The 17,247-nt window shown below is 48.5% G+C and overlaps 2 protein-coding genes across 3 annotated transcripts in view; both read left to right on the top strand.

Annotated features, from left to right (window-relative positions):
- The first annotated feature begins 626 nt into the window (after positions 1-626).
- Positions 627-9,099, top strand: LOC115549101 (somatostatin receptor type 3). Of its 2 annotated transcripts, XM_030364112.1 has the most exons (3): positions 627-802; positions 3,398-4,491; positions 5,683-9,099. In XM_030364112.1, the coding sequence occupies exons 2-3, from the start codon at positions 4,085-4,087 to the stop codon at positions 6,479-6,481; spliced, it is 1,206 nt and encodes a 401-aa protein (XP_030219972.1). In that variant the 5' UTR covers positions 627-802; positions 3,398-4,084; the 3' UTR covers positions 6,482-9,099. The 2 variants fall into 2 exon arrangements, with proteins under 2 accessions (XP_030219972.1, XP_030219973.1); XM_030364113.1 differs by lacking the exon at positions 627-802 and having other exon boundaries at positions 809-4,491.
- Positions 9,100-9,329: 230 nt separating this feature from the next.
- Positions 9,330-17,247, top strand: part of rem2 (RAS (RAD and GEM)-like GTP binding 2) — a 31,702-nt gene continuing 23,784 nt past the window's right edge. Inside the window, exons 1-3 of the mRNA XM_030364114.1 lie at positions 9,330-10,076; positions 12,443-12,794; positions 15,658-15,731. Of these exons, the coding sequence (XP_030219974.1) occupies positions 10,065-10,076; positions 12,443-12,794; positions 15,658-15,731 (438 nt within the window). The 5' untranslated portion in view covers positions 9,330-10,064. The remainder of the gene's footprint in view (positions 10,077-12,442; positions 12,795-15,657; positions 15,732-17,247) is intronic.

Genomic DNA, 17,247 nt, shown 5'->3' with positions numbered 1-17,247 from the left:
CCCTTGCCCTTCCTCTCAATCTCAAGTTTTCCCTAATAACAGGTGAATTTCCTCATATCACTTCCACCGGATTAGTGAAGATCAAAGAGTGTGTGTGCGTGTGTTTCCAGAAGAGTGTGGGTGTGTGTGTGTGAGGGGGAGCGGTTGAGGGTATGTGTGGGAGGCTGTGTGTGGGAGACTGTGTGGGTCCATATGAGAGAGAGTGTGTGTGCTCTAGCTTGTTTGAGTACTCAGAGTGTATGAGGAATATGTAGGGGTTAAGATGGTGAAAGCTTTCAGGTACAGAGTTAACATACGGCACGTCTACCAGAGCTCATCTAGACATTTTAGCCAGTATAGAAGACGCGCCGCATGTGTAATCAAGGACCATTCATCTCAGCTACTGCCTCATCGGTAAATATTAATATTTCAACTGTCTGATTTGTTTGTGTCCAAGCAGAGGTGTGTGTGTGTGTGTGTGTGTGTGTGTGTGTGTGTGTGTGTGTGTGTGTGTGTGTGTGTGTGTGTGTGTGTGTGTGCGTGTATGTGTGTGTGTGCGTGTATGTGTGTGCGTGTATGTGTTTGCATGGACAACTTCATTCAGGTGTGTGTGCATCCACACATCTTCACGCTAGTGTGTCTGTGTGTGTGTGTGTGCGTGTGTTCCTGCTAGTGTGTGACCTCATGGCCGTGTGTGTGCTCCTGTGACGGTAACAAGGCGGAGGATATATGTGGAGGTGCGAGTGTCTCCTTTCTCAACACAGACCCCGAGGAGCAGCTGGTCCATAGAGGAGTCCCTCTTCTGGAGTCAACCCAACCCTCAGTAAGTCCCTCGTGTCCTGATTCAGCAGACACTTCACCTAAAGTGACTCACTGTAAATGTATTGACACTCGTTATGGAGCTAGGTAGGGGGCTAAGGCGTCTTGGTCTAGGTGGGCCGCGGATATTGGGGTTCAGACCCAGAACCTTTCAGCTGCTCATCATACACCCTAGCCACTAGACGGTCCTGCATCTTCTCCAAGCACCCGACACCCGCTCACCTAGCTACTTCTCAGCGGGCGGCAGTACCCCAGGAGGTAGACCGGGTTGGCTGGTAGCCGCAAGGTTGCTAGTTCGATCCCTGGCTCCTCCTACGAGTGTTGAGGTGTCCCTGAGCAAGACACCTCACCCTAACTGCTCCCGACGAGCTGGCCGTCGCCTTGCATGACTTACTCTGCCGTCCGTGTGTTGGTGTGTGCGTGAATGGGTGAATGTCAGACAATATTGTAACGCGCTTTGGAAGAAAGCGCTATATAAATACAGTCCATTTAGCGTTTACCCCCGTTCTGCTCTCTATGGCTCTGACCCGCCTGTCCAGCTACCAGGAGACCAGTAGAAGTGCCAGCAGATGTGCACCCGCGTTTGGGTTCTGGCGGTGGGGGAGTGCTCAGCGTGGCTGTAGCAGAATGCGTCTCCATGTGAGCGTGAAGAGGTCAAACGATATGCTTCTCGACAACTCGTCTCAGCCCCGTCTGCCGTTGTTACATCTCTTCTGTGTGTCTGCGGCGTCTCTCAATTGAGCTCCCAGGGTGCGACTCAGTCTAGAGAACGCCACGCTACATGGCGTTTAGCGCTGGCTGTTAGTTAGCGGCTGTTGTCAGCGGGGGCCAGAGATACTCTATGATGGATGTTACCGTTTCATGTGTCGGATCCGAAAGACTTCCTGATGGAAGGTTTTTGGCAAAGGAGGTAAAAAGAACTAGGGAACATTGGAGATTGTTGCTGAATTGAAATGAAAAGATTCAAATTGAAATCTCTTTGATAAAGGAGAATGTTATCGTTTGTTTAGTTGATGGTGGGGTGCAACTATACACCATTAAGCAATACAGGGCTTTGTGCTTTAAATGAAATATTCCCGCTTGCTAATCACTAACAACTCAGCACATCTCTTATCCCCACACATGCAAGCCTCAAGATGATTTAGTAGCCAGCAAATTTAATCAGAGGACCTAGATGAAGACTTTTGAAGATTGCAGGGTCCTTGAGCTGAACTTTTTAAGTTAATGCATTTTTAATTAACAAGAAATTAGTTATGTGTTCAATCAGTAATTGATTGAATCAAGAACCGATTGAGGATGGGGCATGAATGAGTGTAATGTATTTTATAAAAAACTTTATTGCCACCCCACATTATTATGCAAAAGGTTAAGTACGCGTGGTGTTTGGGAAGGCAACAAAAACCATTTGAGACGTCGTATGAATAGTAAACATCCAGGGGCATCGAGTTGTTTGGAATGAGCAGGGCGGGGTGGGCGAGGGGCGGTAAACAAGCAGTGATTTTATCTGAGGCTCTGGTTCCTAGTCTTAATTTGGCGTTTGAGGTTCATATCAGTTATTGCAAAAACGCTGTTGTAAAATTTAGCTCCCGGCGGCGTTTAGTCACTGCTGCGACAGCCAATAAACAGCCTTGTTTGGCTCGTGAGGGGAAGGGAGGGGAGGGGGGGACGTCTTCATGACCAGTAAGGTCTGTCTCCTGTTCCTTATGTCCCCCAGCTGGCCGGCAGTAAAACGACTCCTCTGTTTGTGTGGAGGGAGTGTTTACACCTCCCCCGATGGCCTGTGGCCTTGCGGTGCCTGCTCACACTGAGCTGAAGTAAGTTAGGGCCCATTGGCGCGCACGGGATCCCTCTTTGTGATGTGTGTGTGTGTGTGTGTCTGTGTGTGTGTTTGTGTTTGTGTGTGCTTGTGCGTCCCCTAGCTCTGAAGGGAGGAAGATAGATAAAGGGGAGAGAGAGAGGCATAAAGGAAGGAGAGAGGGGCAGAGTTATAACAGACTCAGCGTTATGCACATAAAGAAAGGAGAGGGGGAGATATAAAGGAGTGAGATATAAATAAGGGGAGAGGGTGAGATAAAGAAGGAGTGAGTGAGATATAAATAAGGGTAGAGGGTGAGATATAAATAAGGGTAGAGGGTGAGATATAAAGAAGGAGAGAGGGGGAGACAAACAGTTTATATGAGACATGTATATAAAGAACCGAGGGATCTATATGTAGACATGGGAGTTGGGGGGAGAGAGAGAGAGAGAGAGATGTGTATAATTCGGTCTCAGGAGGCCTGTCAGTCACTCCGTAGATCTGGGGAGCTCCAGATGATTGCAGGTGATTCTCTCTGTGCCAGCAGATGATGAGATCTGTGTTTGACTGAATAATTCATGGCAAGACGCTGGCGTTGATTATGGGAAATCAGCGACTCTGCTTGTGTCATGCAGTTAGTCTTCCCCCGCCTGGTGTTTACTTTTGTGTTGCGTCATTCTTCTCTCGCTCTTCTTTCTCTGCACTCATCATACACCGCACGAGTCAAGTCATATATTTTTCTTTTGGCTTACTGTCTACCACCATTCCTCCAGCATTTCAGCTCTATCTCTTGTTTGCTTTTAGATTTGGACTTTCTTATCCACTGCATCGCCACTACGAGCTAGACTAGCTTACCGAGAGGGACGAGGCCCATGGAGACAGACCTGTCGGCCAAGACCACCAAAGAGCTGCCAAATATAAGACCTAGCCAAATCAAGAACTACATGGCTAAAGCCATATCCCAACGATAACTTCCGGACCTCAAGACCTAACCAAACAGTCTTCACCGCTACAGACCTAACCAAATCAAGTCTTTTATAGCTGTAGACCTAGCCAAACAAAGTCTTTCATAGCTACATACCTAGCCAAACCAAGATTACAAAAGCTACAGACCTACATAAACCAAGTCTTTCATAGCTATAGATCTAGCCAAACCAAGTCTTTCATAGCTACAGACCTAGCCAAACCAAGAATACAACAGCTATGGACCTAGCCAAACCAAGACTCCCCCAACCATAGACCCAAGTTTTTCCCGAGCTATAAACCTAGCTAGCTGAACAATGATTTCAACAGTTACAGCCAACACTTAGCCAAACCAAGTGTTTCATGGCTATAAAACCTAACTTCACCAAGACTTGCACAACTACACACCTAGCCAACCCAAGTCTGCCAGACTTAGCCAGGCTTTCATAATTAAGCACCAGGTCTACAATCCACCTCATCACCTTCCGACCTACCCCCCCATACGTCTAATCTCTATCACCCAAGATAATGCCCGCCATCGTCAACCTGCTGTTCAACACCATCTCCACCAACACCACCATCGCCTTCACCCTGGTGCTGCCCCTGGTCAGCGTGCTGTCCCTGCTGGTGGGCGTCGGGGGGCACATGCTCCTGTGGCTGGTCCTGATGAGGAACCCGCGGCGGCGCTCCAAGCCCAGCTCGGTGCTGCTGCTGAACCTGAGCCTGGCCGACCTGGGCGCCCTGCTCACGCTGCCCTGCGTCATCCTCAGCGCCAGCTCCCAGGACTGGCAGCTAGGGGGCACCACCTGCGTGCTGCTGGGGTTCATGACCTCGCTGACGGCCGGCGTGGACATCTTCAGCCTGGCGGCGCTGTCGGTGCTGCGGCATCGCATCGTGGCGCTGCCCACGCGGGCGCCCACCACACCCACGCACGTGTGAGTATGGGCGATGCCTATTGCCGTAGCGACCCCGGTGGTTTGAGGATAGCGAGAGAGGGGGCGTTGAATGAGGAGTCGGAGTGGGTTGTGAATTCAAGGTTGCAGGATGTTTATATTAAGCACCAGATGTGATTTTTTCTTTTATAGAGGATTATAATCCATTTTAAAACCGACATCACAAGTAGGAGTGTGGTGAAATGGGAGCCCCTTTCCAAAATAGGGCTGGTTTATTTTTGTCTTCATTTTATAATAAAATAATAAAAAATAAAAATTCTAGTTTTAATGAACTGACAAAACGTCTAACGTTTTTAGCAGCGGCTTGTGAGGAAATAGATGTGTGTGGGGGTTTCTCTATATCCAGGGAGAAACTGTGATGACAACTCGCAAACTCGCTATGGCTAAAAGTTTTCCTTAAGCACAGCTTCGTTGAGATAAAAAAACCCTCAGACTGATAAATGTTCTTTTCTTTGAGTGGGGGATCAAATTAAGGCAAAGCTGGCTTTTTTACATTAGGCAGAAAGATTGTTCTTAATCTACTGTGATAATAAATGTATGTTAATATCTTAAGTTTAGTATTGAATGGACAATATCGTTTAAAGTAGTGCAGCGCTGATGGAGCTGAAGTGGGCAAGGAGATGTCTTGCTAAATACACGATGGCAAAAGGAAGAAAAGAGCTAGACAGCCTATTTACTATGTCGCATTGTCCCAAGGGGAGCAGCTGTACGAGCACATGCCTAGTGTCCCAGATTACTGTATGGCAGAGACTCAGGTGTGTGCAGTCAGAGCATAGTTTAGATATATACATAGAGCGACCTACTTCTGCTCCTCTTCATACCGAGAGCCCATCTTCATGACAAATAACCCTCTCTTTGGCCCTCTTTAGACAATGCAATGTGATAACCTCTATTGATCCCTAAAAGAGAAACGAGATGCCACCGCATCCGTGAGACCCAGACAGCATCAGGCATGACTGTTTGGGGACAAACAGGCACACACACACACACAACTCAGAGCTCAGTAATGAAAATGCATAGTCTGATGAAAAGAAGAAAGTGACTCGTAAAATGGTGCCTGTGAAGCACTATAACGGGGAATACGTTTAATTAACTTAACTTGAAAACATGGTATTCAGAATAATGTAAAAAAGAAAATGCCCCTTTAAAAGTCCTTTTCCCGATTTGGACTAGGGCGGTGACCATCACGCTCATCTGGCTGGTGTCCGTCGCCATGGCGCTGCCGAAGGTCACCTACATCGAGTTCAGCGGCGGGTGCACGTGGTCGGTGGAGCGCGCCCAGTGGCTGGGCTTCCTGGTGCCGGCCTTCCTGGTGTACTACGTGGCGCCACTGCTCTGCATCGCCGTCAACTGTAGCTCCATCGTGCTACGACTGCACCGCTGCACGGGCGGCCGGCCCTCCGCCGACCGCCGCAACAAGAAGGCCACCGCGCTGCTGGTGGCGTCCACGCTGGCCTTCGCCATCAGCTGGCTGCCCTACTACGCCCTGGAGTTTGTCAACGTGACGTCGCCGCACGTCTGCTCGGCCGCCTCGCCCAAAGACCCCTTCGGCCCCTCGCAGTGCGGCCCCTCCAACGTCACATTGTCGTCGCCTTCGTGGCCGCCGCTGCCGTCGTCGCCGTGGCCGCAGTCGTCGACCTCGCCGATTCCGGAGCAGGAAGCGGAGACGACGGTGTCCCTGCTGTGGGAGGTGGGGTCCCTGACGGCCATTCTGTTGGTGTGCCTGGCGCCGTGCTGGAACCCGCCGCTCTACTTCCTGTTGTCTCGGCCGGCGGTGCGCGAGCTTCAAGGCCTGATGCCGGCGTGGCTACGCGAGCGCCTCGAGGGCGATGGGAAGGCGTCGAGGAGGTGGCGTGTGGCGCCCGCTAGCCCGCCAGCGCTACAACCGGCACCGCGGCCGCCGCAGTCACCGCCACCACAAACCCGCCCCCCGGCGCCGCGGACGCCATTGGCTCATAGGTTGATCCAATAAAATGACCACACACACAAAAAACGTTCATTGAATTATGAAACCAATTCATTTAATATACGGTTACAACATACCATAATGGTATTGTCTGTTATAATAATATATAATATACAGTTATACTTTAATTGCATATTAAAGGCATCCAAAATGGCTTCCATGTGAACCATTTGGCAAAAACCCATAGCTGTCCAGCCGCTACCCTTTAGCTTTTATGGGACCGGTCAGATTGGAGAGGAAAATATTCACATCCACAAAAGACTTGGTGGCTCTTTACGACCAAGGACAACGGGCTATAAACGGGCACGCATCCAGGGTAATAAAAGTGTGTCCAGGCTGGTATCTGAGATCAGAACACCGGAGTCACCCAGCAACTCTTATTTCTTCCTTTCGGAAGCCTTCTGGTGAATTTGGACAGGCATAAGAGGGAATTTATAGCAGCTGCTCACCATTATGTTTGCGAAAACAGTGTAGAGTGCAGGGTTAATGCGTCTCGGCTTCCAAGCCTAATGTGCTATGGAAAGAGACACGGTAAGGACTTGGGCTGGATTTTTATGACTGCAGGTGACCTGTCGTCATTCTTGAGCGAAGATGGCCCTAACTCCAGGCAGCACATCGATGACCTGTGTCTCACTGTAAGGTGTTCTCCATAAAAGCTCCTGGAGTGACATGAAAGAAAGGACCCAACAACTTTTGCTCGATTAACACTTAGATTAATACAAAAAAACAAACCATAAAAGGTTGACCCAGGCTGGGTTCATCCCCCTCAACCTGTCCCCCCTAATCACTGACCCTCCAAAAATCACTCGTCCAATCACAACCTTGAATGGCCCGACAGAAAGGGTGTTCCCTGTTTGCTCCACAGCGGGGATGAGCACAAGTGTTTATTCCCAGAGCGTATTCACCGTGCAATCCATGAGGTCAGGGGTCTTATCCAATACCTCTCCTGCGACCTTATTACCGGCCATGTGATGAGAAAAGACCCAGGGGTCTTTTTTCCGTCTTCTTTCTCAATGTAACCTTGAGTTGAGGCTTGTTTCCTGGACACATGACGTGAAGTGTTTATGTCAGTGCTGTGGCCCAGCACCGCAGTGGATGTGCTCATTAAGGGAGGGCTTTGACAGAAGGACTCCATCAATGGAACTGGGATCTCTGAAGCTCAGGACCCCGGTGTCCCAGGATGCTTTAGCCCCCCGGGGAATAGAGATTATGTGAATATCAGAGTTTCATGCCAGATATGGCGGGAGGGGGCTGTCTTTGTATGGTGAAGTGACTTTGACCTGAGAGTGTGTTTGTGGGTGCACAGATTATGATGCCATTCGTCCTAGGCTATTCAGATTGCATGAAGGGTAATGAGGTCATTTATTTGTTGATTTCTTTCTGAGATTTGATGGTACTTAGTAAGCACGTGTACACTCACATGTGCTCGCATTATGAGTGAATGTGCACATGTTGGGTAAGTGTGTGTGTGTATGTCATCACACACACACACACAGACACACACAACCACACCATGTAAAATAACCCGATAATAACAGTGTGTTTGCCTCAGCGGCAAAGGTTGAGTGGTGATGGAAATTGGTCGTAATTTGATGATGCTCTAACATGCAAATGTCAAACGCTGCGTTATGCTAAAAACCAAAAGCCGACGCCACGGAACATCGGCCAAGCTAATAAATGCCTAACCGTAAGAGCGTGCGGGCCATATTCCTGAAGGTCAGGTCACCCCACTCCTGGGACTCGCGGCAAGGATGATGATTGCATGCTCCGTTACCATGTGATGGTCGGCGTTCCAACTGGGGTCCGGCAGCATGCCAATCAATCGACCGACCCCGATACTACGCTCAAGGACCACTAGAATGCGGCGAAAGATCTATGGGGTTTTAGAATAACCTCAACCGTCATCGCCATGGCGACGTTTGACAGGGCACTCAGGGCTGATTTTCACATTCCCCTTGACCTGGTGCCCTTGAACCCCCACACACTACCCCCCCCCCCGGGAGTAGTGTGTGTTCGCTGTTGGTGATTACATGCTGCCGGGCGATTGGCTTGGGCGCTAATGACATCGTTTAGCTCGCAGAGGTTTTTATTCCAGTGGTACGTGACCTCATCCACCCCCCACACCACCACTGCCCCCGGCCACCAGCAAGGTACAGCCGCCTGCTGCTGATATCCTGACGAGTGTTAATTAAGTGTGCAGATTAGCTGGTAGATCCAGAGCAAGTGGGGCCCTGGGGGTAAGACGGGGGGGCCCCCAGGTTTAATGTTCAGTTTGAGGTCTAAAGGCTCGGAGATGCTGTCCACCAACTGGACGGTGCTACAGCCTCAAGACGTGGACTAGGTGGACACACTAGACCAAGGCCTGCGTTTAGTGAGGTGTAATAAATGTGCATATTGGTTTGGTGTCCAGCTACCATTTTTATTGCTTGTAAGCGCAGACCACGTGATTATTTTTGTTGTTATGTTCCTGTATCTGAGAGTTCTGGTCCAGATTAATAGAGCAGGACCTTTAAAGCCTGCCTGTCTCTATTAATACCAGACCATCTGTTTGAAGGACTTTACTTGCAGGGCTTGTATCTGTTGAGACATATGGGATCTATCACAATAAAAATTAAGCTTTTTCTCTTGTCTTTAAATAATGTGCTGTTTGGTTATTTTACTATTACGACACGTCCTCTACCTGTTACACAATATGCACAAAGAAACAATATGAATAATTATTATTAATAATATCACAATATTAAGGTATATCAACTAAAAATACCCTGGTGCATCAACACCTTCCATCTAGTCCATCTACAGTAGCTTACAGTGTTAAACACAAAAAGTGGGACATACTCAACACTCAGCACTAGGACGCCCTCTAGCGAACACTTCACGGTGAACAGCGTCAACATCCATTGCCTCTAAATGAAATGCACCGGCCAAACACATCCGTTTTAAAAAAAAAATCGTACTGAATTGAAGGTAATTGGGCGTGTGTGACTTGCCTCACTGCTGGAGGACGTGTGAGTGCGGGGATGCGTCGTGAAGAGCTAGGATCAGACTTGACACATAAGCGCCATCTGACAAGCGGACGATTCTTCTTCTCGTCCAAGGACGCGCCACCGATGAACACCTTTACAGTGAGATTTACAGCGAGTCGTTCGGAGAAAGAGATGCACTAGAGTCTAGAGTGGAGGGGGACACCAGGTGTCTTCAGAGGAAGGACGCGCGCGCTGTTATTTGGGCGTTGTGGGAGCGCGCGAGGGGTGTACTACAGGCGTTATCCGGTGGGTGGGTTTTTTACGCGCGTTTTTTACTACTGTTTTCCTCCAAATAACGGGGACGCAGGTGGAGAGGAGCCCACCTATTTCCGCGACGCTCTCAGGGCACAGAGGGTTTTACGCCCCCCGAGAAACTGAGAACACACTAACACACACACACACGCGAACACAAACACAATGCCTTTTTTTACTCGGTTTGTTCCTTTTGTCCATTGAGTTGTGAATCCACAACAGGGGGGAAACGGAGGACCGTGACGAGCACAGATGACATGAAAAGAGCAATTGTGGGTGCACTGGTTTTGTAAAGCGAACAACTGAGAACCATGACGGACCAGGTAGGTGGACAGGTCTTTTCACCTCCTCCTCGTCCCCCACCACTATTTAGCCCTCTCCCTCCGTGCGTGTTGTGTGTAAACAATCTCTCTCTGGTCTCTCCCGTTGCACGCCGTCCCATTAGGATAAGTGGACGGAATAGCGCCAACATTTCCTGCTACACCACCACTGATGTGGGTTGTGTTTACGGGGATTCCCTTTAGAGTTTAACCTCCTCTATAATACTGTTAGTGTTTATCTCATTTTTTATTTATTTTTTAAAGTTCCTAAATGTAGTAGACGACCTATGGATATCTCCCATATTTCAGTAGCTATGCCTTGTTTATTTTTTTTATTGTATAGTTCCGCCAAACTGAATTGCATACAATTTGTTCTGGTAGATTTGGACTGGTATTGAGGCAACAACATCGAGTTATGATTCTCTTCTCTTTCTACTATGCACAACGAAGCAAGAATAATGAGCCTTTAACAATGGAACAATACAACCAAACACTGCAGGTAGTTTTGCACACCGTGGTGGGCCGTGCCGTTTGCCCTAGTTCCTCCCTAGACGGATTAACCCGTGACACCTCCTGTCTCTGTCAGGGTATCTCCTGTCTCGTCCCCGCGCCACTGCTGGGACAGTAATGGCCATGAATAATTGATGAAGGCGCTTTCAATTAGCGTAAAAGCTCCCTGGTTGGGGTCCCGTTATGAGAGAGGGAGAGAGAGAGAGAGAGAGAGAGAGAGAGAGGGAGAGGGAGAGGGAGAGGGAGAGAGAGAGGGAGAGAGAGAGAGAGAGAGAGATTGCACCTTATTTACTTTGTACCTTGTTTGCTTTGCACATTAAGGACCAATAAAAGACACAAATAAGAAGTTTATTTACAACACTATCTACATGGTTTGTAGTCAACATATATGACCGATCGGGCGGCGATTTGCATTGCGTATCCGACATCCCGACGGAGAACTTCGAATGCTCGAGGGTTCTACGGAGTCGCATTACGGATTAAGGAGTCGGAGTAGTATACTTTGCCTTTGCTAGCTAGCTGCGGGCAGTCGCACCTGCTCGTGTCCATGCTTGCGCGCTGCGCTGCTATATACCTCCATTAATTGCTCCATGCATATTGATAAGGGGCTTCTCTGGCCGACCCGCAGGGACTCGAGCTGAACACACAAACACACACAGAATAATCAAGTCGTCCATCACGACTTTAGTCTAACCTTACTGAAACCAGATAACTCAGTGTGTGTGTGTGTGTGTGTGTGTGTGTGTGTGTGTGTGTGTGTGTGTGTGTGTGTGTGTGTGTGTGTGTGTGTGTGTGTGTGTGTGTGTGTGTGTGTGTTCATGCGTGTTCACATTAAAGTATCCACACTCCACAATCTGAAAGTCGCACACACCTGCTGTCCATGGTGTGCTGTTAGTGTGGACCTTTTTGTGTGCCCAGGGGGGTCAGCACTGGGGGTGTTTCTGACCTACTTCTCCCGCTAATGCATTCTGCTGTCCCCCATCCATCACTGGACTTTAGAACCCTCTGACCTGACCTCAGATTACAAACCCCCCAATGGCCAACACAGGCCTGAGCCCCCCTCCTCTCCCCTCTAGACTGGCCCTCCCCCCTTCCCTCCATCTTCTCTTCATCATTCTGCTCTCTGCATCCTTTCATCTTGTCCAATGCTTCCATCCGCCTCCCCCTCTTTTTTTCTCCCTCTTTTTTCCACCCCCCCATCCTCTCCTTTTTATCTTGAGCCAGCTATACCGTCTGTCCCCCCCCCTCCTGTTTTTTTATCACCCACTCTCTTAAATAAAGGCCAAGAAACACGCATGGTTGTGCACACGCATACATTCACACACGTCGTGCACTCACACAAATGCACTCACACACACACATGTGTACACATCGCATGAACACAATCCCACACTTTTAAAGGCAGATGTCGTTAACCAGACACTGACAAAACAGACACGCACGCGCGCACACACACACACACACACACACACACACACACACACACACACACACACACACACACACTTTAATAGGTGCATATATTAATATGAGGACGTTATACTGTAAACTTGAAACACACACCACTTTACCCCCACACGTGGACCTCCCAGACATGTGGGGACCGAGTTACGGGTGCGCTGTAACTGCCTACACCAATGTTTATCCTCCATTACAGCCGCTCACTCACAACAACAACAACATCACAACAACACCATATGGTCCATACCCAGCCAGCCTCGTGGGTACCAACCTGTCCCCTGTGTGTGTGTGTGTGTGTGTGTGTGTGTGTGTGTGTGTGTGTGTGTGTGTGTGTGTGTGTGTGTGTGTGTGTGTGTGTGTGTGTGTGTGTGTGTGTGTGTGTGTGTGTGTGTCTCCAGTACAGCATGTTTCTGAACACGGCCCCCCCGCTGCGCCGGGGCAGCACGCCGCTGCCCGTCAAGCACCAGCTGAGGCGGGAGGAGGCCGTGTCCGAGGACTGCGATTGGATCCCCGGTCTGGAGGTCCCGCCCTCCACGCTGCCCATCAGCGACATGGGGTCGCCCCGCGGCGAGTCGGCCGGCGGTCTGATGGTGGCCACGCCCACGTATGGCGGTCAGCACGCCCACCACAGCGGGGCGCTGCGGATCGTGCTGCTGGGGCAGACCGGCGTGGGGAAGTCGTCGCTGGCCCTCTCCCTCGCCGGCCAATCGGATCGCTCGCTGTCTATTGACTCCGAGACACAAGCCTGCGGTAAGTGCGTGTGTGTGTTCATCTAAGTGTGTGTGTGTGTTTGTCTGAGTGTGTGTTTGTGTTTGTCTGAGTGTATTTATCTGATTGTGTATGTGTGTGTTTATCTGAGTGTGTGTGTGCGTGTGTGTGTTTGTGTGTGTGTGTGTTTGTCTGAGTGTGTGTTTGTGTTTGTCTGAGTGTATTTATCTGATTGTGTATGTGTGTGTTTATCTGAGTTTGTGTGTGTGTGTGTGTGTGTGTGTGTGTGTGTGTGTTTTTGTGTGTGTGTTTATCTGAGTGTGTGTGTTTGTGTTTGTCTGAGTGTATTTATCTGATTGTGTATGTGTCTGTTTATCTGAGTGTGTGTGTTTGTGTTTGTCTGAGTGTATTATCGATGTGTGTGTGGTCGTGTGTGTAGCGCAGACCTGTTAGCGATGACAATGCTCATGCAACAGTGGCCTAGCCCCCCCCCCCCCCCCCCCACCTCTTCTCCCGCTGATATTCAGTGGATTCAATTTGCAGCCCCCTGCCTCTGTGCTTGTAAATGTTAATTGCCAATCAGTGATTAAGGTGAAAGGTCATAGTATTTATATGACACAATACGGCAGACTCTGTATCGGATCTAATTATGTAAAAGTCAACAGGAAGCTCATACCTGTCCTCTCAAGTCATTTATCATATTTAGTTAATGTCCCCGTTATGTTGTCAACGTAACGTGTATGCCATCACCAAAAGTCGCTTAAACAGGAGAGTCATTGTGATATAAAGCCCATCCAATGATAACACAGTTCGGGTAATGGTCTCTTCTAGCGGGCAGTGGGTGCACCCACATCCCAGGGGCTCAAATCATAAAGCATCAACTCACTTCCCCTGCCCCTGCCGTTCCGCTCTCATGTCCTGTTATTGCCCGCGAGTATGACACGTTCAACGGAAGGGAGATAAGCTTATCTTGCCCATTCCACGTTCCACATGCTCAAATATCAATGCCCCTGGACTCTGATGGAACTCGTGTGTTTCTTAGTCCCTGGTCTTCTGCGCTCACTCCTAGGCGGGCAGGCTTCCAAGCCGCTGGGGAGCGGGTGTTGTTTTGCCAGCACTTCAGGTGCTTTTACTTTGGAAGAACTCAGCACTAATCAGCTTCAAGGTCTTCCCTTCATGCCTTAATTCCTACACCTACTGTGATGCTGGGAAAGACGAATCAATGCCATTGATTTTAGCCCAAGCAACCTTTAAAAGAGACAACCCCTCCTGGCCACTGGCTGTGCGTTCCTCTGTTCTCGGGCAGTTAAATCCAGACGGATTCCCATTTAATAAGCGTTAATGGCTTCTTACTACAGCCTTGTTACTTATTTTCTGTCGTCAGTCAGTCGGTCGCCCAGACAGCTAGCAAGTCAGTCAGTCAATCAATAAGTAAGCCAGCCGGTCAGCTAGTCAGTCGTTTAGCCATTCAGCCAGTCGGCTAGTTAGTCAGCCTGCCAGCCTGCCAGTCAGTCAGTAAACCAGGTAGTAACTAGAGATGTCCGATATTATCGGCCCACCGATATTATCGGCCCGATATTAGCATAAAAATGTAATATCTGTCAATATCGGTATCGGATTTTTTTTGCCATAAAACCGATTTTTTTTTTTTCTTTTTTTTCTTTTTTTTTATAGCTCAACTAAATGTTTTCAAAATTGTGCAGTACAGTGCACATTGTAATTGACTCATATTTGTGCATTTATTCAATTAAGGTTATTGAGTTTTAGTTAAAGAAACATACTGCTATGTTACACATAGTTGTTCAGGTACAATGTTTTATCATAGTTTGCCCTATTTGTTGTGGGCATTGTCAAGATTATCTCAAGGAGAGTGTAATCCAAACTGTTGTCTGAGACCATTAAAAAAATAAAAATAAACATGGCACTTTTCCCTTAAATTAAGTTGAAGTATTTTTCTTATTTTGCACAGACAAAGTTAACATTTGGAAAGCCTTGTTGCATTCAAGAATGCATCCAGTGGGGCATCACAATAACATTAAGCATGTTGTGTTAATTCCACAACAGGAGATATGTAATGTTACCTAAATTAGGTTTGAGGAAAAATAACCCAAATATCGACATCGGTATCGGCTGATATCGGAATCGAAAATTTAGAGTTGGACAATATCGCATATCGGATATCGGCAAAAAAGCCAATATCGGACATCCCTAGTAGTAACCCATCCAGTCAGTCAGTCAGTCAGTCCGCCGCCCAGTCAGTTAGACAATCAGGTAGACAGCCCCCCAGTTAGTCAGTCTGTTAGCCACCCTGTCAGTCAACCAGTCAGTCAACCAGGTTGATAGACAGCAAGCTAGCTAGTCAGTCTGCCAGATGATCAGTCTATCCTCTGTCGGTGTGGCTGCTCACGGCTCCTGCCAGCCTGTCAGCTGAGTAGAGTCCCAGCATGCACTATTGATGAGGCTGCTGTCCTGACCGCTTCATGCAACATGGATCAGGGGCAGCAAGCCCGCTTCAGGAAGCCCTAACCCAACCAGCCATCTACTCAATTATCCATTCACCCATTCACCCCTTCACCAAGCCAACCATCCATCAGTCTGTCCATTCATCATCCATCATCCATCCACACGTCATCCGCCTATAAAAGCATAACTGTACGGGAAAAAATATTTGTTATGGAATTACCGTCCGTCCCCAGTGAAAGGCTATGCAAAATAATAATAATATCAATAATACCCAATTCATGTTAAATTTCGTGTTGTGGTTTTGCACAAAAAGGGCTGTGCGGAAAAAGTTTGATTGATAGACTCTTTGTCTGTGTGTCTACGTGTGTGTGTGTGTGTGTGTGTTTGTGTGTGTGTGTGTGTGTGTGTGTGTGTGTGTGTGTGTGTGTGTGTGATGCCACAGGCGAGGGGTATGAGCGGTCGGTGACGGTGGACGATGAGGACAGCAAGCTCCTCATTTACGACAACTGGAAGCAGGTGAGACCCGGCTCTCCCCCACCTAACCTTTGTCTCCATGACAACATGCATGTAAAATCACTTAAATAAATAGGAAAAATGGGAAAATATATTCCATTGATTCCTCCGAAAATGGTCAGGTGCGGACGGACTGCCGGAATTGCTGACTAATTGTGTGTGTGTGTCTGCGTGTTTGTGGGCGAGAGAGAAAGAGAGAGAATGTGTGTGTGTGTGTGTGTGTGTGTGTGTGTGTGTGTGTGTGTGTGTGTGTGTGTGTGTGTGTGTGTGTGTGTGTGTGTGTGTGTGTGTGTGTGTGTGTGTGTGTGTGTGTGTGTGTGTGCAGAGAGAGATGGTCTCCATCTGTTTTTGTTTTTGTTTCATTTTTCATTTGTGCCGGGTAAATGCATATTGTGTGTGTGACGTGCACTTGTGCATTCGTGTGCATGTGAGTTGATGTGAGCGTGTGTGGGAGCCCATACAGCCAGCCAATGGGCCAACAGCTGGGTTCCTTTATGAGTCTTGTTCAAGCTCCGCCACTCGGAACCAAGTGCATGTTTTCAGTTCAGGTCTTCATAAAGCAACTCCATTATTCTCCCTAATTACGGGCCAGAAAAAGGGCCGTTTATAAAGGAAGTCTCACGGAGTGGGTTCGGCAGCCCTCCAATGCTTCCCCCGGGCGACTTGTCTACTGTAAAGAGACGCGGGCTAATGGACTTGTGAGCGTCTCGTCAGGGGTCCCATGCTGAAGTCACTCAACCTGTCTGTTTGGATGGTACTCAACTCCTTAAAGGTTGAATCATCGACACTCATGCAGAACGACATATGCGCGCACACACACATACATATGCTCACACACACACACAGTCACATACAGTCACACACACACACAAACAAACATACAGTCTCACACGCACACACACACACACACACACGCACACACACATACAGTAACACACACACACACACACACACACAAACACACACACACACACACACACACACACACACACACACACACACACACACACACACGTACATACAGTACAGTAACACACACACAAATACACACACACACACATAGACAATCAAAGTTTTATTTGCCAAGGAAGAGCAGGATATACGTAACCACTTTTGCTTCCTTTTCTTGTTATTCCTTTTTTGGCACTGCTTTCCCCTCCCTCCCACCTTCACGCCATCTCTCTCTCTCCACTCTCTCCCCCACTCTCCCCTCCTCTCTCCTCTCCACATGATGTTGACCTTGCCTCCGACCGCTGCCCCACTAACACATCCATCTTACTTCCTTTTCCCTCCCATTTCACTCTTCCTGCTCTCTTTCTCACTCATGCCCCCTGTCTCCCTCAGTCTGTTTCTGTAATAGGGCCGTACAGTAGCTGCGATCTGCTGTGTTGATCCTCACCCCTGGCCTCTCCTTTCAGCAGGGATCCTCTCTCTCTCTCTCTCTCTCTCTCTCTCTCTCTCTCTCTTCATTCTTCAATTCAATTCATAAAAGCTTAGCATTATTAAATTAAAAGTAAAA

This window comes from Gadus morhua, chromosome 8 (genome assembly GCF_902167405.1).
Source record: "Gadus morhua chromosome 8, gadMor3.0, whole genome shotgun sequence".
NCBI classification, from domain to species: Eukaryota; Metazoa; Chordata; class Actinopteri; order Gadiformes; family Gadidae; genus Gadus; species Gadus morhua.
The sequence above is the reverse complement of the archived record's forward strand: the minus strand, read 5'-3'. Positions and strand labels throughout refer to the sequence as shown.